The sequence below is a fragment of the Salarias fasciatus genome, chromosome 22 (genome assembly GCF_902148845.1).
Source record: "Salarias fasciatus chromosome 22, fSalaFa1.1, whole genome shotgun sequence".
Taxonomy (NCBI): Eukaryota; Metazoa; Chordata; class Actinopteri; order Blenniiformes; family Blenniidae; genus Salarias; species Salarias fasciatus.
Window position 1 is genome coordinate 23,595,742 of NC_043765.1, and position 21,889 is coordinate 23,617,630.

A 21,889-nucleotide genomic window follows, 5' to 3' on the forward strand; every position below is an offset into this window, starting at 1 on the left:
GAGGCAGCAAGTAAATATAGTTGTTAGAAGCAATAAAAAATGAACACACTGTAATATTTGACTGAGACCGACCATTGTGTGAAACTGCAGCTCTTGCGGAGAGTTCCTCATTGTCTATTAAAAGTGGAGCAATAATGGAAAGTTCCTGGGGATCCAAGAATGATAAAGCTGGCCTGGCTGAGGCTGCACCTTCCTACTTCAAGGACTTGAATGATCTGAGACTAAAATCCTGGAATCAGAGGTCTTATGGAGTGATTACTGGATGTTTCAGGGCTGGTTTGACCATAACATGCCAGATGCTGCATATTTTCTCATTCCACTTTGGTGAATCTGTCACAACCTGCTTTCAAACAAGTTTCCATACCTTGAAACGCTTCACAGTCCAACTTAAGGGATTCATGCATAATTATTATAATTAGAATTAATTCCATGAAATGTGAATTTTAAGAAGTTTTCCCCCTGCATTTTGGAAACTGAAAGAAATATTTAATTCATAGTCTGGCTTTAAATGTTCCATATTATGGAAATTTTACTTTCCAATGGTTGAAACTGGTTGGACAACAGTGTTTCTAAGAGCCAGAGTGAATAAATCTAACGTAAATATTAGCGCATTGTACCAGAAAACACACCTTCTGCTAGATCTGGCTTTGTGTTTCCAGCTCAAACAAAATCTAAAATCCATTCACCTCAAAAACAAACCAGCCCAAATCCCAACCTCAGTAAACTCATAGCCATAAAACTACAAAATGTGCAATACCAGAACATGTCATAACCACACAACTGCACTAAATAAACAAAGAAACAACGATAACACAAACAGGTCCCGAAGAACCCCAACTATCCCAATCTGGCATGACTCCTGTATGGACACTTTTAGTCAATCTGATTGAATTCTTTCTGATTATTGGATCAGATTGTCCTGTTTGCATGCACACTGAATAAAGTATGAACGTTGTGCCAGTTTATATGTACCAAGATGTGACTAGATTTATTTCAGTGGATCAATCCCATAATGCTTCGCACCGCGACGTTTGCTGTTTGTGACAAGCTACAGAATCCCAAATCCAGCTTTAGCCAGAAGTCCATCAGTATCAAAAATGGAATTAAATAGAATGACTATACTTGTTGGGCTTCTTTTTCTTCTTTTCTTTCTTTCTTTCTTTCTTTCTTTCTTGAAACTGCAACATCGATTGGTTTACAATAGAATCAGGAAGAGATGAGCACAGCTTGTGTGTGTGTGTGTGTGTGTGTGTGTGTGTGTGTGTGTGTGTGTGTGTGTGTGTGTGTGTGTGTGTGTGTGTGTGCGCGCGCGCGCGTTATGTGGCACAGATTACTCACGAGAGGGACTTCACGACTGGCTGAAATTCAGCATCAAGGCTGGATTTGGGGCAATGAACTTTGAGTCCATCGTCGTTAGACCTCGGACACAAAATGGAAATTTTTGGGAAAGAACTATATAATTTGAAGTATTTAAGTTTCCCCAGCTGACTCTTGTGCGTGCGTGTGGGGATGGGGGGCTGAGAGGTGGAGGCCGACGGGCTGTGAGGTGGGGGTCTCTGAAAATATAAGAAGTGCACGCTTACCTCGAGCGCACAGACACGACTGGCTGAGGAGCCGCGCTGTTCCTCCTCCCTTCTCCATCTGGATAGAAAACTCTTTTACGCAGACACCCAGCTCCTCCGCGCTCTCTGGAAAGTTACCATTTTTGCACTTTCTGCCTTCATTCGGACGCGTTTTGCCTCTTTCTGACGTCCGCGCGATCGCTTTGCGCCGCATCTCTGTGCGGGAGCGCGGCTTTTCAGCACCGCGGACAGCGCCGCAGACGCAGCATGGAGCCGTACACGGTCCCCGGAGCGCAGATCTCCCTGTCAGACCTTTACTCGGTCATCCCCTTCAACGTGACCTTCCCGGACGAGGAGAGCGTCCTGATGGGCGACAGGACGCAGAATTTCACCGGGCGACGCAGCCCGGCCAAGTGCGCCGGGGATATAATCGTGGCCATCTCCATCACGGCGCTTTACTCCGTCATCTGTGTGGTGGGACTTCTGGGCAACATCCTCGTCATGTACGGGGTTGTCAGGTAAACGCTGTCGCTTGTTTTATTTCTCAGATGTCGTGATGTTTCATATTTTCAAAATTTGCGCGTTGCTCTGATCACTGAACAAGCGCAAAAAAGTAAGTCTGGATTTGGTTTTGAGCGCACTAGTGCCCTTTTCCTTTTCAACAGTAAGGCATGCATCGAGAAAATACTGATTTTATTCTACTACACTGCAGAAAATATGTAGAAAATTGTAATTTACCACAAACTTTTATGCAGAAGTTGGCCGGTCTGTGCGTAAATCTGGACAGTAAATGATCCTAAACAGCTCCTTTTATGGTTTAAAATGTTCACATTAATTTAAGGCTACGAGGTAATCCAATTTGAATAACTCTGTCTGGCTTGAACTACCTATCATAAAGCCTCTCTTGGCGTTGAGCCACATATGTTGCTTCATTTTCCCGAGAATACTACATATGACTATATGCGCATAATAAACAAGTTCTCTAAGGTTTTTCTGCATAAACCACGAGGTTGCTGTCTCATTATTTCTGCATGGAGTGAAAACATTTGCGGGTTTTATGCCAAAGATGGGCGCTGAGGATTTGAGGGTTGTGAGACGCGCCTGTCAGTCGCGGATTGTCCGCCAGGTTTTTCTCAGATGCGCCTCAGGGAGAAAGAGGTGACGCTCAGACAGGCTCAAGCAGATGTAAAAAAAAAAAAAAAAAAAAAAAAAAAAAAAAAAAACTCAGCTTTTTCCCCTTTAGGAATGGATAATAAAGGCAAAATATGTGTGCATGACAGACCATTCGCTTGACATTTGCCAATAAAATGTCACATTTAACCTCTAGAGTTTCCAAATCGACACCACTTTCCCTCCCCGTTGCAGAAATATTTGCATTATATGATTGACAGCCGCCCACCTGGCCACCCCTGACAATTCTTCCAGGCCTGTAACCAGGATGATGTGCCTGACAGGCTCCAGCTTATATATCTTTTTGCAGCAGCTCTGCATGCCCCTTTTAATCATATTAATTAGCTTTTAATCTATAACATTCTCCTTCTGGATCCCTCCTCCCTCACACCTCCTCCCTAAACATTAATTAGTCCTGCTGTTAAATCAAAGAAGCGGGCACATTTAGTGTCTTAGTTTCAGCAGATAAGTCAGTCACGCAGGTGCGTGGAGTGTCTGTTTTTCACCTCACAGATGTGACAGGGCCGGCTGGCATTTCTGCAGTGATGGAAGGTTTCTGGAAATGACTGCTGGTGTTTGTTTGACACGCAGGGCTATAGGGAGCAGAGCGAGTCGGACAGGGGGAGGGCAGAGACGGAGTTTCTGCCTTTGCCGATCAGAAATCATGAATAATCACGACTGTGTTTGGTGTATCCACTCAGGAGTCTAAGTGAAAAATCCCCAGATTGAGTGGGGGGAAAAAAAGATGGCGAGACACAAAGAGATGGATGAGAGCTGAGGAGAAACAGTGAATCAAGCTGCTGTTTGCTCGTGACTGAGGAGACTTGTCACTGATGGGAGCGATGGGAAGCTGGGCACATAAAGCACCCCACTGTCAGAATGTATGATCCCCAGCGGGGCATCTGCAGAACTCTGAACTGAACGTGCTTCGGAAATTAAACTTGAAGTCTCACAAACACCAACTAACACTTAGGTATCTTCTGCTGTAAAAAGATAGACAGACATATGACTATAAGGCATGATGCTGGATGTATAATCATCGTCATGGTGACAATAAAGGGTGATATTTAAGGCCAATAACGTGGTTTCAGGTTGCTGATTTGACTGGCCATAGATTAACAGCAGATTGCTCCATCAATGATCCTTCTGTGAATTTTTGGACCTACTAATAAAACACCTCATTACAGAAGTCAACTATTTGCCAGAAACCAGAATTCCTTCAGCTGTACCTTCAAAGACAAAGCTTGTCTCCTAAAGGTCCAAACCAATTTCACAATCTTTTCATCGTGAAAACACGATCGCAGTAAATCCTCTTTTGTCATAAGCTGCCACAAAAGTATTTTGCGTCCTCTCTTCATCAATGTGTAATCCTTCACTAGGACTCCTTGTGCTGCTGTATCCCCCCCAAGAATATTCCACGCCATGCCTGTTGAGTCAATAGTGAAGCTGCTCCATTCCAAGACATTAAGAGCAGAATAGAACCAAGTGCATGTACAATAGAAAGATTAGCTTGTACCGGGGGTGTCAAAAGCCTTATTTTCAGGGAGCGTTTACAGCCCAATTTCATCTTGAGCGGACCGAATTGGTAGAACTGTGCTAGAACAACATTTATATTTAAACTTCAAAGTCTTTCTTTGCACATGAGAATGTCTATATTGTAACAAAATCAACCTTTTGAATCCAAAAGTTACTCCAATCTCAAAATAAATCAATTTACTGAAACGTTCTGTTGCATAAAAGCTTGAACTGTTGCATTCAGCATGCTTTTCACTCTCGCTCTGACTGCAAGGCTTTGAGGCTAATGATGATGATGTCTCAGCTCAGCTATCAGTGTTGTGTCTGCTACTCTGAAGTAATTTGCTCAAGAAAGCAAAGTTTTCTTTGAAATGTTCACAATGCGCTTGGTGCTTTGGCTGGTCAGATTTTAGCCTCTTGTGGTTTGGTCCATTTATGTTTGACGCCCATGGCTTATCCCAACCAATCTCACACATAATGTCAACATTGTTCACAAACGGTGTGTTTGTTGTGCCTTGACAGACTTGATATTTCACCACTATGTTGAGGTAAAACCATGTTTAATGCTCTGTTCATTGTTTCTGATGTAAAATCCTTGCTGCTCAACAGAACATGATGCTTTTGTATGAATATTTATGCACCAAATGGTGCTCATTTGTAAAAGCTGTTGGCTTCATGAAAACTAGAATCTTGTTCCATGAAGCCATTATGTGATGGCTGCAGTATGGAACAGAACATTGCACCGACATCTGTGATTCCAACATTAAACAGGAAGCTTTTATTCTTATTGATACTCAAAAAGCAGATATGTGATTTTAAGGGTTGGTGTTGTGATGGACAATGAGATTTCAGATTATTAACGTAAGAACAGAATGTCCTTTTTTATGTCTATGATATTTGGTGTATTTTTGGTTGCTAGTTAATTGGCTGCTGGACTATATATATATATGGTGGAAGTCCACTTTGTTGGCTAGGTGTTTCACCTGGAAGAAGAAAACACTTTTGGAATTCAAATGTAGAGGCAAAGCCGTTGCTTTAAGCCCCTGAGATGCTTCACTGGGATTTTAATTGAGGCGCTGCCTGCCGGTGTGTCGCATGAATAAAAGCCTGAGTCCTGTTCACCAGTTAATCACCTTGTTCCTTTATTTAAATTCAAAACTCACAGTGTCAAACACTCTCACGCTCATATTTCAGATGCATCCAGACGTGCACTCGCTGCGGCGATCAGAACTGTGTTCCTACAATTAAAGTTGTATCATTAACATTTAATTCTACCTGATGGGTGGAGCTCATTTGCCAGGCTTGCGGGAGTGTGTTCAAAGAGGCTGGATGTCCCGCAGCTACATAATTCAACTGATTTTTTTTTTGTTTTTTCTGCAAAACAACTCATGAGCTTGAGCAGAAATGACGTATTCGACTAACAAAAGCAAACGCTCACTTGAAAGCAGAAACTTATAAATAAACAAAAAACCGTATGAATTTTGGATTTTGACCTGCACACTACACTTCTGGCTCAATCCTCAAACTCCATTTAAATCAGAGTGCGCATGGCTGCTCACGTCAGTGTGAACTGCGCTCTGGGCCGTCTCGCCGGCGGAGAGTCCTCGGCCTGACACAGATCCCTCTGGAGATGGTCCAGTCTGTTCCGCAGGATGGGTCAAGCTCTTATCTTCCAGCTGTCATATTCTCCGCCTCCCTGCTGCCACACCTGTTAGATAAGAACTGCCTCAGTGCTCGTACAATTTATTATCACGCTGCCCCCATCTGGAATCAGTCTCGTGTGCAGGCAGAGAATTAGTTTGCGCTAAAAGGATCTCTATGAGTGGTGTTTCCTTTGAACTGCCATCCCATTTCCACCACAGCGGCGTCTCTCGTATTCACGGCGAACACGATGGACGAAGCTGCACGAACGAATCTCATCACAGCTCTGAGAATCTGAGACAGGAAATTTGGCAGAAAGTGTTGAAGCTTCTTGCCAGCGGGAAAATGACAGTGTGCATGTTTGCGTGTGATGCCAGTCAGACAGTCTGTTTATTTCTTGGACCATGTGGATGTGGTCACCGCTTGTCTTTCCTCTCACCGAGCAGCATTCTTTTTTTTTCTTCTCATGTGTAAGACCTTCAGCTGAACACACAATTTATATACGGGCAAACGTGACTCATCTGAAACAGAAACAGACACGCGAAAAACATCTCAAGGTTATCGGAATAGTGAAGAAAAACAAAACAAAGCTAAAGTCTGTGAGTCGTGAATGAAGTCATGCATGTAGGAAACAAACTGCTCGCAGGAATGAAGAAGGATGACACGTGGAATCTGTAATCTCAGTGGTCTGTAAGCTTCTTATCCTGTAGCTTTAAACACGACCACTTCAGCGTGTGGAAAGGGGAACTCCGAAAAGGAGAGAGAATTATCTTCTTTCCCAAACCTAATCCAGAGGTTTTGGTCGACAGTTTGATGCCTGAAGCTACAGGAGCCTTGCTACACGTGTTGTAGTCAAGTCAATATCTCACCCAAGACTGAGCCAAGACCAAGACCAGAGCATCCTAATGCAAAGAAAAAAAAACTAGATCAGAGAATCTCAAGACCAAGTGAAAACCCTCACGTTAAGAAGTCCAGACCAAGACCAGAGCACTCTAAGACAAAGACAAGACTTTAAGGGGCAGAGACCCAGTAAGGATTAAAACATTGAAAATGTGGTCTTGATATGCCAACCAACAGTAGCTTTGGTGCTAAAGCTAACCTTGTAGGTTTGGTAACTTAATCAAACCATGTTATCTTGTTTCTTAACATTTATTCCATTATTTCTGCCTTAAAGTCAGTTCAGAAGCAAACCAGATCTTACAAATTTCCAAGAGAGGCTTATGTTAATAGATCAGTGTGCAATATGTGATGTGATTTACAGGATCTGAAAGTTTTTGGTTTTATTCTGTCCTTCTGTGGAAGAACAGGTGCTAATCGGCTCAGGCTTCAGCAGAGATGCTGCTGTTATTGTTGTGATAGGCATTTCCTCAGCTTGCTTGCCAAGATTTTTGCTGTTTTCTGTTTTGCATCCCATCTTAGGGTATGTAATCTTTTGTTTTTTCCCTCATTTTTCTTCGAATTTGTGACTTATTGTTACATATTACGTTGCGTATGAACACTGAACCGATACCATTTCTACTAAATCATTCTGCTATAAACAGGGTCTGAACCGTGCAAAACCTTCATCTAAATATTCCTCTTTGCAGACATTGTTCCTCGTGGTATTATGCTGAGTTGATTGCTCACAAATTGGACAGAATCCAATAGCTTTTCCTCTCTGTTAAAATATGTTACACAAACAGGCAAGCTGAACATGTATAGTCAGTATGAGCTGTGGAAAGGAAAAAATAGGGCTATAAGTTTTATTTCGTGTTTGTCATTTGTAAATCTTTCTGTTCTTTACACCATGTCTGTTTTTGGGTTCTGATGTGTGGCACTTCAACGTCATAGCTTCTTCTTTGAGATTGCATAGCGCTTGTCTGTTGTTGTTTGATTAATTGCTTGGAAAACGAAACACCAGTGAAGACCCACTGCGATCAATCACAAGCAGAAATCATTCACGTGGCCTTAATGACACTCGGAACAAGGACAGTCAATGATCGTGGTTGACACTGGCGGCCGTGCATCACTGAAGACCAGGGAGTCTCATTCCATCTTAATGTTTGGAGATCTTTTTTTTTTCTCACTTTTTTTTTCCATGCATGTGAGGAGAAAGTGACTTGACAGCCATGACAGCCACTTAGCAGGGTCTTCACACTATACGAGCACAGAAAACGAGACAACAAGAAAGTGTGTGATTAAGTGACAGATTTGAAAAGGGTGTAAAATTCTGATTTCTTGATACTTAATTGTGTTTCATCATCGTATGAAATATGAGTCAAGAGCCAACCAACCAACCACCCACCCAACCAACCAACCAACCAACCAAGCAATCAACCAACCAACCATCCAACCAACCAACCAGAGACTTCACTGACTGACCAACCAACCGACCAACCAACCGACTAGCCAATTCACTGACCAACCAACCAACCAACCAACCAACTGACCAGCCAGTTCACTGACCAATCAATCTGAACAATCAGATTATAAGGTGAAGCAGATTGTAAATGTGTCATATAAACATCTGAGAGGATCCGCTTCACTTGGAACAGATTCAATTTCGGATTTGATTGTATGAGGCAGTCTGCCCCCTAACATGCACAGTAAACAGGAAACAGGAATTAGGAAAGTCAAACGAGCAGAGGTGTTTGAGGAAAACTTTTTAATAAAAATCTTTGAGAAACACTGAAGAGGCGAGATGACCATAAAGATTTCTGTAGTAGACTACCAGTGGGCCACGAACAAATAAATTAGGCTTCCTTTGAAGTCTCGACTTAAACTCCAGCATTTATCCATCCATCCAGCCAAACATCCATTGAATAATTAACTTAAAATAAAACTATAAATTGTGATAATGACTCTCATTTGGAAGGTATTTGTTTATCTTGAGTTTGGTGTCAGTACCGCTCTTCAAAATAGCTAATAAAGGACCATTAAAAACTGCTATGCTGTCCACAAATGTCCCCAAAGTATTTTTTTAAGCAAATAAATATAACAGACTTAGTTTTAAAAAGAATGCCTTATCTTAGATAACTGAAGAGGATCAACCACTTTGAAATATGATAGAGATAAATGTTCCTGTTGTGCCATTTATTGATGCATCTATTCATCCCTTCATACATCCCTCCATAACCCTTTAATGCTTGTTTCATCTCTGTTGATGCAGATTAGAAGGCACATTATATCAACATTTTACATCGCATAAAGACTTTTCAGGGAAAGAAATATCAGGTTAAATGCTCTGTTTCACCATCACTACAGATTAGTTTCTGCAAGGAGGCAGAAAGTGACAAAGTGGGATCCACTGTGTACGTACGTGCCTGCCTTGCCAGCCGGGATTAGTGTAAAGGGAATGTGATTTCCTCCATTTCTTGAGCCAAGGCACAATTAGGAAAGTGATTTCCATGATAAACCTAATCCTCTCCCCCGAGTCAAAAGCCAGGCGGAATCAAGTGCTTCAAACAGATTGAGATCCAAATTTAAACGCAGCGCAACAGGGCAGCTCTTGTTCATCCTTCAAGAATGTTGTTTTGAATTCGACACATAATGTGTGCTGGGACTCTGCTTGTACTGCTGATGTCCTCTCCAGGCAGGAGGTATTGTTTCTGTCAGCCTCCCCTGGGATCAAAAGCATTACGTTGACTATGAGCTCGCTTCAGATGCAGCTCTTACATAACCCAGAGGTTCACAGCGCTCCTTTGCTGGAGGTGGGAAAAAACACAGACATGGGATTAGGATGAGCAAACGTACAAGGGAGTAGCGGCCATCTGCTGTCCGCCTCGCTGTTTGTCTAGACAGCATGAGACCGAATTAAGTTTGTCGACTCGAGATTTGCTGAATGTGTGTTGAACACATCTCTATGATAAAAGGTGGTGTCATTTCTGCTGTTCCTGCATCACGCCCTATCAGACGTGAATGGTTCCCGGTCAGGTGGCTGTGGTAAAAAATCCAACCCGATCCCTGAGGCATGACTGAAATGTAAAAACAGGCATGAAAACACAGCTGGATGCGTATGATTCACTCATCCCTGAAGATTTAAAATCTCCAGTTAGCATCACAAACATCTTTTATAAATACACAAGTCACTGAAGCACCTAAAAGCTGGGCTTGTTTTAAAGGTTTTCCTCAATATAAAGCGCAATTTAGTGACTTATATTTGCATAGCCAATGTAAATTTGTAAATTTGTTGTCAACGTAAATCAATACAAAGTGATTGTGAGTGCTCACCTTCGGTCTTCCATCACAGTGTTCCCGTTCACACAGCCACAAACCGATGGAAATGATGTGAAGCATCTATCATTAACTGATAAAGAAACCATATCTCCATTCAACAGAGCACCAAGTTTTCCAAAAATATTTCTATACATGAAGTTGTTTCAGAGCTGGACTGATGCATAATTAACAGATACAGGTATGTGGGATTCAATAACCACCAGACGGTTAGAGACATGTTAGATTTAGGATTAACAAAATATAAAAATGTTGAAAGAAAAAGGTGGGATAACTATCCAAAATGATACCATTTTTACTCTAAAAATATGTATTGCATCTGCATTGGGGTTGTTTTGCGCAGACATGCCTGATTGCGTTACAACTGCAATGTCCCAGAAAAACACTTATGGCTGTGGGGCAGAGAACAAGAAAAAAGGCAAGAGGATGAAGGTATTTTGCTGACTCCAAAAGCAAAAACCATTAAACAGGACTAGAGGTTTACAGAGTGCAATGTCTGCTCTTGTTTGTTTTTACTTTTCCTGAACAAGTTCAGTAGGCCTATAACACCCTAGTGCTTCCAATATTAAAAGATTAACCGAAGGTGAAAAAAAAAAAAAACTCTGCCATGAATAACATAAGTAAATTTAACACAGCTGATAATGACTGCAACGTTTGTTTGTACCTCTCCAGTGTTGTTAATGGTCAAGCTCAGATGAGATTGAGACGGTATGAGAGGGGCACCAAATCAAAAATTGCACAGGACCCATCAGAGGCTTGGGCCAGCACTGAGTTGCTTTAAAGTGGGTTTTCCTCAAAACATCTGAAACAAATGAAATATGGAAATGGAAATATAATGAAGCCTCTGGTCAGTGCTTCTCTGCACACATGGAAGGAAAAGGAGGACTTTACAGTAGTAGATCACAGGAATACAATCTCAAACCACCTGCATATTCTAACATACTTCAACAACAGATTGCATCAGTCAATTCAATTCAACTCTTGGTATATGGAGGACGAATAAGTCGAGGTGCTTCCCACTTGTTGGAGTAGGTGACATATCAATACATTTTCATGTCAAAGAAGCAAAGCAGCATCATTCCACTCATGCCCAAACATCATGTGTTCTTTGTAGTATCAAATAAAGAGTTCAGTTGTCTACTGGAGAGTATCGATGACCTTCATGATAGATGTCTGCACTCTCAAAAACTGCACTGACACAGTCGTGAGATTTGGGGAAAAAAAACTGTACCTTAGACCAACCCAATCTTTCTCATTTCTGTAGCTCCTTTCAAGCCTCGTAAACCAAGATATTTGCATTGTAGGTGGTTTCATTATCACTATGACCAGTAGAGGGCACAATATCCCCAAAGTGATACAATCTGTACCTCAGATCTGTTCATTTATAGGACATGTTTCCATTTGTCCAGATCAGAGGCGTCTCAAAGCAATTGAATCAGGTCAACTGGCCATGGTCACGTCTTAAAAGACACCGTTCGACTAGTCCGTCCAGTCAAGGGAACAGATGATTTACAGGCCTGGGGTTTGCAGGCTCTCATTGCCCCATGTGGGATTTTTACCATGCAGTCCTTGTCAGGTAATCAGTTAGTGTGTGATTGACTGTGTGTTGACTGTGTGAAGATATAACGCAGTGTCTTTGGTTTAAGTTGGCTTTTTACCCCAAGTTAGCAGCGATTGGATGAAAGCCTTCAGCAACTCTGTCTGAGTGATCGTATTGTAATGTCTGAAACATCGCGTTGATGGCGTGGATCTGGCTAAGCGGTTGACCAGAGCCATCATGTTAAAAGCAGCCTGTCAAAACGAGGCGTCTAAATGACGTCTCACCAGTGGTTTAGTTTCATTTACATGTCCCATTACTCCATGACTTTTGATGCAGCTCGCTCAATAGCTTCTGCCCAGTCCTGAATTGGAAACCTTGATCACATAATCAATTATAGCCACGCTTTTCCTGCAAGGACATATTAAGAGCCCATTCCCCCCGTAATTGAAACTAATTCATGAGTCGTCTTTTGGAGTCAGCGTCTCTTTCTGGTAACCAGAACAGACATTCTGCAGGGTCGGGATCATCCAGAGCATCAAGCTGGAGCCATGAGTGAAAAATGCAGCAGCTGACCTTTCTGACAGCAGACAGCCGTTCAGCCTCGTTCACATGACAGAGAATTACGATCATCAGTATGTTTTCCTCTGCCCACGTTCTCGAATACTAATATACTTCAGCTGAGTCGACGCCCTTAGACATCTGAACATGTTGACTTTTCCAAAACGAACTGCAGAATATTGGTTTCTTGCATTATGATAGATATTGCATATGAATGAAAAACGTGCTTCATTTGTCTCGTTAGGAACACCTTGAGATGAATGGATTCTGATGTTTCTTCTAATTTCCCAGTCTCTTAAGGAAATGAGGTTTTAAAAAAGTAATCGATCAAACTAATTATCCTGGTCGGTCTCAGAATAATGAGAAAAAAATGCTTTAGAGAGAAGAAAAAATATCTCAAACGAAGAGTCCATGGCAGAGCAGCCCTCTGTGGGCAGTCAAGGGTATCTCCTCCAGGAAGTTACGTTTTGGGGGGGTTTGTTTACATGACAACAGTGATCAGAGCCTCTGAAAAGACACTCTGAAAACACTTGGATGTACGCCGCTATTTCAAGCGATGCATTTTTAGTTTAAACGTCATATGAGCGTTGCCTCAACGTATTGCAGTTCCAGTCCAACTTGCTTCTATCAGATTTTGAATTTGCATTTAGTCTGGAAGCTGATCTCTGCCATGCATCATCTCCGCAGTATTACACACTTTCTTTCTAAAGAAGATGGATTCTAAGAGGGATTGAGGTAAATGGAGCTTCCTGTTATTTCCTTCTTCCCTCGGCTCCCATCTCTTTTTATTAACCCATATTCACAGTGACCCTGGCTTCAGTGAATGCCCTTGGTACGGTATTTTACCTGCATTTCCAGCCACAGTGCCTACCTGCACACAGACGATGATGGAGATGATGTCCGCTGACATAAAAAGTCACCTTAAACGAGCAGTCAATTCATGACAGGTCAAACACAGACAAAACCAGTCGCTCAGAGGCATGTAAAGACTCCTGTTAAACCCAGTACTCATGTTTGAACTGTGGAAGGAAGTCAAAGTACCTGAAAACCATGATAACAATCCAACTTGGCCGTCTGTCCACACACTCCCATTTTTTGTTTCAACCGTTTTGCTCTATATTTATGTTTCTTTATAAAAACAACCAACAGTGCCAAGGCATCGCCTATATTGTTTTCAGTGTTCAAGTGTTGTTTTCAAAATGTTACCGTAGGCTATAAGCGCAAAAAATTTACTGAAAATAAAATGCAGAAAGGATGTTTTCAGAAACGATGTGTTCCTTTCGCTTTCAAATTTTGTGAGGGCGAGCACATTACTATCCAAGTATATTTTACAAGCTCTGTCTGGTTTTACTTGGTCAAAGAGGTGATATATGTGTAAACAAAAACACTCCCTCAGTGAATATTTCATTACAGTAATCATTTGCTTTTCACGGCTTCTGCAAAATTGATGCATTGATTCATAAATGCTGTTTGACAACATAATGTAACGCGGCAACAAAAGCCCACACAAATCAGAAATACCTTCAAGTCATGTTGCTTTTAGGCTTTCTGTTATTAACACAGAGATGAATGCATGGCTGGTACATACCATCCTCACTGCAGCGGAAGAGTCAAGATCAAGATGCTGGTCCATTTTGAACTTCATTACCACGTTCTTGACCTTTTTCTCCACAAATTCAGATTGACTCATGCCTCTCCAGTCCTCGATAATCACAGCCCGCTCTGCCGTCACTGTCCAGTTGTCCATTATGAACCCACGTGACAGAAAGAGGTGATCAGTTATTCCATCCACCGGTTTCTGAATGAACATCATGCCATAATAGTTTGATTACTGACGGAAACTGATGGTTATTACCCGATTTAGACGCAGTAGCCCATTGAAATACAGCATTACACACACAAAATGTGATTAACCCCGGTGCCAATGGCCTGTTTTCTTGGCTGCTTATTTACAGGAAACCAAGAAATCAAGTCTGCACAGCTAATACAGATAGTGGAGTTTCCATTTGTTGCTTTTAAAATTGCAGCCACAGCAGCTGTTATGTAATGCATTGTGTTTATACACTGAAACAACTCTCACTGAACCGGCTGCACATCACAACTTGGTGAAAGCTCATATTCGTTGGAAGTGGATTGATTTCATGGTATAGAAATCTCAATAAAATGGAGCTAACACTGATCATCACTGTGCGCCAAAGAGGATTTTCTGTATATACTGGGGTAAAATAAAAGTCTGTGCTGTTGAACATCTTTTTTTTAAAATCAAAAATGGAGAAAAAAAAGTACATCAGTTATGCTTAAATGAGAGTCCAGCCTCATACATTAAATACGAGTCTCATTTCCAACTGCTGAAGAATTTTCTTTTCACAAATCCCTTTGCAAGTAGGCTGCCTGATCAGAGCCTCCGAAGAGCCAGCTCCAACTATTAACTCAATTTACGCATTTAAAGAAATATCCGGGCTGGAAGGAATGGGTCTCAGATGTTCACAGCCTCGCACAGGGCGCGTAGAGCAGTGAAGATGGAGCTTCTCATCTAAGCTATAAAGACATGGTGTGCAGCGAATATTGCTTTCAAATCCCAACATCCCATTACAGAGACCTCCATAACCAGCTGCTCTAATTGTTACCGCTTGTTCATTAAATTTTAACTATGCGCTCTCTCTCTGCTTTGCGATCACGACCAGATACACCAAGATGAAGACGGCCACGAACATCTACATCTTCAACTTGGCTCTGGCCGACGCCCTGGCCACGAGCACGCTGCCCTTCCAGAGCGCCAAGTGCCTGATGAACACGTGGCCGTTCGGCGAGGTCCTCTGCAAGCTCATCATCGCCATCGACTACTACAACATGTTCACCAGCATCTTCACCCTGACCATGATGAGCGTCGACCGATACATAGCCGTGTGCCACCCGGTCAGGGCACTGGAGTTTCGGACGCCGGCGAAGGCCAAGCTGATCAACGTGCTCGTCTGGGTCTTGTCCTCGGCGATTGGCGTGCCCATCATGATCATGGCTGTGACGGACACGTCAGCAGAAACCGGTGAGATCTCGTTCTTCTGGTATGATTCAACCCAACAAGGCTCAGGGCCCGTTGACAGGTTTTCAAGTGAAAACAGAAAAGTTTCTTTATCTTTTCAGTGTTATCTTTTTGGTTCGTCCTTAGTTTGTGTGGTTCCACACACAGTGTTGTATGTGTTTCTGTCTGTAGGTTGTGTGTCTGAGCGGGTGTGATGGAAACCACATCTCTGGAGGTAGAAGCTGTGTTTCAGATGGTTTGTGCTCGACCCTGTTGAACTGAACAGCTTCCCAGATGGTTGCGGTTCAGAGAGGGCATTGCCGGGGTGTGTGGTCTCCGTTGAGATGGCTCTGGCCTTCTTCCTCTGCCTGCTGGCATAGAGGGTGTCAAGGTGAGGGAGTTGCAGCCTGACGATGTGCTCAGCTGCCTCCACCATGCTACACAGTGTGGTGAAGTCTCTCTTCATGGTTGAGAGTCACCCGGAACAGCAATCCAACATGGCCGTCTGTCCATACGGATGTCCGTGTACTACCTGTTAATGTTTAGAGCGTACTGTTCTCTGCGCGCAGGTGTGTGTGGTTTCATTATGAAAACAACCAACGGCACCAACTTGAGCCTAGCATGCTAGCTACACTTCTCTGTTTCTGCTGTTTCTATATTGTCATCATTTTCAAAACAAGGTTGTAGACCTCCAGTTTAGAGTTGAAGTTTGTGTTTTCAGATGCCAGGGAGTGTCTGCTTGATGTATTGAACCCTTCTTGTTCCTTCTCTCCAGGTGTAACCAGGTGTACGCTGAAGTTCCCTGAGCCCGAATGGTATTGGGACACCGTGACCAAGATCTGCGTCTTCATCTTTGCTTTCGTGGTCCCTGTGATGGTCATCACCATATGTTACGGCCTGATGATCTTGCGTCTGAGGAGCGTCCGTCTGCTCTCGGGCTCAAAGGAGAAGGACCGCAACATGCGTCGCATTACCCGCATGGTCCTGGTGGTGGTGGCAGCCTTCATCATCTGCTGGACCCCAATTCACATATTCATCATCGTGAGGACCATGGTGAAGGTTGACAGCAGGAATCCCTTCGTCAATGCCAGCTGGCACCTGTGCATCGCCTTGGGCTACACCAACAGCAGCCTCAACCCCGTACTCTACGCGTTTTTGGACGAGAACTTCAAGCGATGCTTCAGGGATTTCTGCCTTCCTTGTCGGACCCACGTAGAGCAGAACAGCCTGACGAGAGGTCGCAACACTACCAGGGAGCCGGTGTCTGTGTGCGGTCCCACCGAGGCGGGGAAGAAGCCGGCATGACTAGGCATGGACTGGGTCCCCCATAGCTCTCGCTCCAGGAGGATCCAACAAGATCTGCAGTCGGAAGTCACACAGATCTCAACAACAGAGTTTTGAGAGATCTTTTTAAAAACATAAATCAAAAAAAGATGCATTGCTCATTTTCTTCAATTTGATTGACGTGCTCGACATTCGGAGGAGTTGCAGAAGTTGATGGAGCGGATTCACTCTGATCTTATTTTTCCATGAAAGCATCTCTCTGACAAAGGCAAAGGCAGCAAGGCGATACGGATTACGCGAGGAGTATACGCAAAACTTTAAGCAAGATTATAAATCAACAATTCAAAGACTTTTTAATGAAGCATAAAGGACAAAGCATTGCCTCCAGTTCTCTTGCTTCCCAAGCAATGGGGATGCATTCTACAGCCCATCCACAGTATTCCTGTTGAAGAACAGAGGGTAAACAATGTGCACCAAGAGACATTTAAACAAATGCCTTTTTGAATCGAGCTTCACGATTTGATGGAGTCAGTGTATTGACAGTGCTTTACACAGTCCCTCTGAGGAGAAAACTTTCCCAAAACAAATTAGCCTTACTGAGCAGGAACCACACAAGCCACCGACAGCTGGATGATGAATTACAGCACAGTTTGTTCTACAAGTTCAACCACTCAATAGAGAAGTACCCAAGCGCTGATTGGTACGATTCAGGCAAGCTTTCATTTCCAGAACGCAGCCGCAACAGATGCCTTCTTTTTTTTTTTTTTTGTTTTTCCCTAAAGACCAATCCACAATTCTACTGTCAACCATACAGAAAGAAATGTTTGAGACTCGATGCTCCATGGATTTGAAAGAGCTTGTCACAGAAACATGAAATTTTAATTGAGCTTAGTTTGTGGGATTTTTTTTTTTTTTTGGGCTCAGTCTGGAAAATTCATAGTAGCGTCAGACGTCTGTGGGCTTCTTTTATACTCCCTGGCTTTATACTTTCATGAGCAGTGTGAAGCCTGTGCTGAGCCTCTGAGGGGAATCACTGAAGTACAATGAACCTGCCAGCAAAGGACTGCTGCTGGTGCCCTCGACGCTTGACTCGCCTTCGCAGTCCATTGTTTGAAACAGATGTGAAGCCAAGGGCCGAGCCGCGAGTCAGACTGAGAGCAGCCTTATCTCACTGGCGATAGAGATGACTGTCTGGATGGCAGGAAATACGCTGCTCACACTGGATTATTGATCTACATATTGAATTAGAAAAGCGCCTGTCATCTGTCAGATCGAATATCTTCACGGGGTGAAGACAGACCGAGCGGCGTGGTCCAGGGAGGCTGATTTATGTACGCCGACAGATCTCGACACAGTCCAAGAATAAGACATCAATCAATGAGATGCTGTGAAGTTAATAACCATTTCAAGATGTGGAAAATGATTATTCTGATCATCTCATTTTTAATGAAAATCTGCTGTGTTGTCATGGCCAGATGGAGGTTGAGGAGTAAACAGAAAACCACTAACCGAGTATTTCTTACCCATATGTGTATTATAGAAGTGTAGTTTAACGCCTACGTTGGCCTCTTCACTGCTCTTGCAGAGAGCTGCAGAAACTGCGGTGGACTGCGAAAATGCCTTCACGGTGTACATCATGGGCAATACACCAAACCACACATCATGTTACATGATTGCATTTGAAGTCCAGCTGAGGTTCTCTATTGTTAGCACCGCTGAATGTGACTTTCAGATGATTATATGTGAGCACTTTGCCTTGTCCCATATATTTCACCCTGACAGTCTCACTATGGCAACGTACCGGGCTAGTGCAGGGCCGACTGACCATCCGGTCCAGTGGTTCTCCAGCTGACGCAGGTGAGATACCTGCATTTAGCAGCCCGACGGCCTCGAATCACAGATTTTTTTTTGCCATCAAAGTCTGGCGACCTGGATTCTCAAATAGGAATTGTAACAGTACAGAGCCTTTTGTTCATCCATCAGCCACAACACTGAGCTCCTATTGCTTCTCCAGGTGGTCCTGGTAACCAGGTAACCAGTCGTTATGTTGGACTAGAGGCGCTAACAAGCAGAAAATGTGAGCACACTGCTTGCTCAGTTAACAGCTGCAGCTTCACATCCGCTGAAGTGTTGGACCACATTGAAGGGTAACGTGAACTTTTCATGTCTGTGGCACTGTTGCTCTCACCAGGATCAGAACAAACATCACCAACTGGGAGGATTTATTAAAAAAATAAAAATAAAAACAGTTAAATTACACGAAAACTAGCGGCTAATTGTACTGATGGTTTACCTAATGGACCATTTCTGTGTGACTCTGTTGTTCTCTGAATGTGTGCTCCACATCTGAAAACTGGCAATATTTTAGTCTTGTCTTCATATAAGAGCTGAATATTTATTCAAAGGTTGGAAAAATTGGAAAATAAAAGTCAAAAACTGTGAATTTGTAGATGTCATGAAACTTCTGCATCTGATCAAATTTGACTGAAGGCTGGAGGAAAATGAGGTGTGTCTTTGGTTTCATCTTTCTACTTTGCAACCAGATATTTTACAGCCTTGCTGTTGATTAACTCAAAGTGAAAGAAAAAGAAGAGAATAACGGGAAGTGAAGATTGCACAGTGATAGGTTTCTGCTCTGCTTTCAGATTCAGATATTTACCTGAAAGGATTTCCGGCCTCGTCCCATAAACACAGAGAAACAAAACAATAATAAATACTGACCACTCTCTGCATAGCAGGAAATTGCCTTTTTTTTCAGTGTGAAACATTCCTCCAACTTTTCTTTCTTTAACTTGGACTGTACCTGAGTGTATACAATCACCATGTTTAGCTTTGACAAATTGCTGAATATACTTATGCAGGATGTCTCATCTGCCTCTATTTTTGCAAAATCACAATATAATGAAGAATGTACAGAATATATCTTCAACTGTGACAGATCAGGGCATATGAAAGGTAGTAATTATTATGTAGAACTGATTTAAATGCTTTTGATGAAATGTGAGCTTATATGCATGATCAAATATCCCTATGTGACTTTGAAGTTACTTGGAAACGGCCTATTATGATTGTTTTGTAATATTTTCTCACAGTGTTTGAGCTCCATCTTGTTTACCAAAGTGACCATTCCAGAGTATTCAGAGGCAAGACGAATAATGGCATAATTATCAAACTCATCAAACTGTTTTTCCTAATAAATATAGCGATAATCCAAAACTGCCACCATGAGCAGAAAAAAAACTGTATTGTTCAGAATCTTTCCCTGAAAATCATAAGTCCAATATAGAGCCAGGAAAGATGAGCGCTGCTTTTAGTTTAACTTGCGTACACGTCATCAATAATCACCGAAAAGGAGCTGATCGATGAGTGGTTGACCTGATAGACGACTGACTGGTTTCATTCATCTTCAGTACTGCCTCATTCAACGATGGAGTAAAACCGAGTGAAGCCAGAGTGCAGGGAGAGTCGGACTCACCAATGAAGCCCCGTTTATGTGACACTTTCAAGAGAGAGTGAAAAGCTCTCCTTTCATTTTGGGTTGTCCGCTTACACAACAGTGGAAAACGCTGAAGTCGCAACTTTTGAAAACTGCTCTCAAGGTGGAACTTTTCTTCAATGCTCCGTCTCCATGGGAACGGGGAAAAAAAACTACTCTTTGAAAATGCTCCAACTCCATCTCTGTGTAAACAAAGGGGAACACTCTGACTCTGTGGAAATGCAACTTTTTGAAAATGTCTGCCTAGGTGGAACTTTTTGGAAACCCTCCATCTCCATGGAAACCAGGGAAAATGCTACTTTTCTGTAGCATTGAGAGGCACCACGACCGCCGTAAATAGTTCTTCTGCACAAGTGTGACGAAATGAGCGAACGATGGCGCCGTCTGTCCATACAAATGTCCATGTACTTGCCACCGTTATTGATTATAGCCCATTGTGTGTTTGGCTTCATTACAAAAACAAACAACAGCGCCCACGAGTGGCCCAAAAAGAAAACTACATCATTTTTAGTGTTTCTACTGCTGTCATGTAAATGGATGTTGTTTTCACAACTACGCAGTGTTGACAAGAAACTTTCAGAGAGAAAAAAAAATAGGGTTTCACTAGAAATGTTACGTAAACGGTGCCTGTTACCTACAACACCTAAAAAGCCAGTTGACTCTCCAACACCTGCAACAGCATGGATAGCCGTATTAAACCTTGAGCATTCTGGGGGTTTGCAGACAAACACCATTTACCAGTTGTTGGCTTGGTGTTGGCTTGGGAGTCCATTTGTTCTCTTGAAAGAAGCTGTTGTCTCTGAAAGATGGATTTCATTTCTGTTCCGATGGGATTGGGTATCTTTCTTAACAACAATGCCCTCATCCAATGGGCTCCAGGGGTCTTTCGGTGAAAGAGGTGGAAAGGAGAGCGCTGCATATCCTCAAGATACCGTAACCTGCTGTGGTGGCACACAGCAGGATTACACCTTTAATCTTTAATTTATCATCCATGTATATGCAACATGCACACAGTGGGGAATTATAACAGGATGCATTTTAAATTCAGCCCATCGAAGATTTACAGTCAGCAAAGTGGATTGAGTATTCTTGTCCGTATATTACCCTGGTTTTGAAAACACTGGTACGTTGAGTACCAAGAGTACGAAGGTTCAAATATTTGTTTATTATTATTATTAAGCAATTAGATAAAACAGAGTAGTGCATGACGGACTGTGCCAAGAACTAAAAATAATTAAAGACAAAAAATTGTGGACTGATGAAGAAAAACCATGGTTTGTGTTAAACTTATCAATCTTACTTTAAAATTGCATAAAATGTAAGAAACATTGTTGGGAAAAGGGGCTTTTTACTTTCCATGAGAGGGTAAACTTAAGGATCCAGACGATGTGTATGATCCCAGAGGACGCTGCGCTGCAATGCAAAGCTTGGAAACAGACATTTCCTGAACTTTTATGTAATTCTTATGTAGCTTTCTGTGCCTGAATTTAGGCGTGGAGCTGCAATGAAAACACTGAACTGAACTGAACTGAAATGACAATACTTGAGAGTTCACATGGTTTGATCGCAGTTTCTTTTTGCAAACGCCTGTAATTTACCTTACATCTGTATTTTTGGCGCTTTTGTCATTTTCCACTTTGATACATACAATAGATTAACACTGTCAGCTCAATACTATTGATGAATAACTGTACATTTGTGTAAAATGCTGATTTGCTGTATAACCATTGACCGCAGTACAGTGTGTGAGGCGATTTCTATCATGTTGTTTCTCAGCTTCTCCTGGTGCAAATGGCGTTGTACAGGACATTTCTAATACAGCAGCTGTGTTTTGAACATAACTCCAAATGTGGACACAAATAAAGTGGATATAATGAATCGGGCAGGAAGGT

At 42.4% G+C, this 21,889-nt stretch overlaps 1 protein-coding gene across 1 annotated transcript; it reads left to right on the plus strand.

The window, feature by feature from the left end:
• Positions 1–1,817: 1,817 nt before the first annotated feature.
• oprd1a (opioid receptor, delta 1a) lies at positions 1,818–16,628 on the plus strand. The gene is made up of 3 exons (XM_030121201.1): positions 1,818–2,080; positions 14,883–15,241; positions 15,993–16,628. The coding sequence occupies exons 1-3, from the start codon at positions 1,830–1,832 to the stop codon at positions 16,520–16,522; spliced, it is 1,140 nt and encodes a 379-aa protein (XP_029977061.1). The 5' UTR covers positions 1,818–1,829; the 3' UTR covers positions 16,523–16,628.
• Positions 16,629–21,889: the final 5,261 nt, after the last annotated feature.

Coding starts and splice junctions, on each gene's coding strand:
- oprd1a (XM_030121201.1), top strand. CDS start 1,830: ATGGAGCCGTACACGGTCCCCGGAGCGCAGATCTCCCTGTCAGACCTT. Junction 2,081..14,882: donor GTCATGTACGGGGTTGTCAG/GTAAACGCTGTC, acceptor GATCACGACCAG/ATACACCAAGATGAAGACGG. Junction 15,242..15,992: donor GGACACGTCAGCAGAAACCG/GTGAGATCTCGT, acceptor CCTTCTCTCCAG/GTGTAACCAGGTGTACGCTG.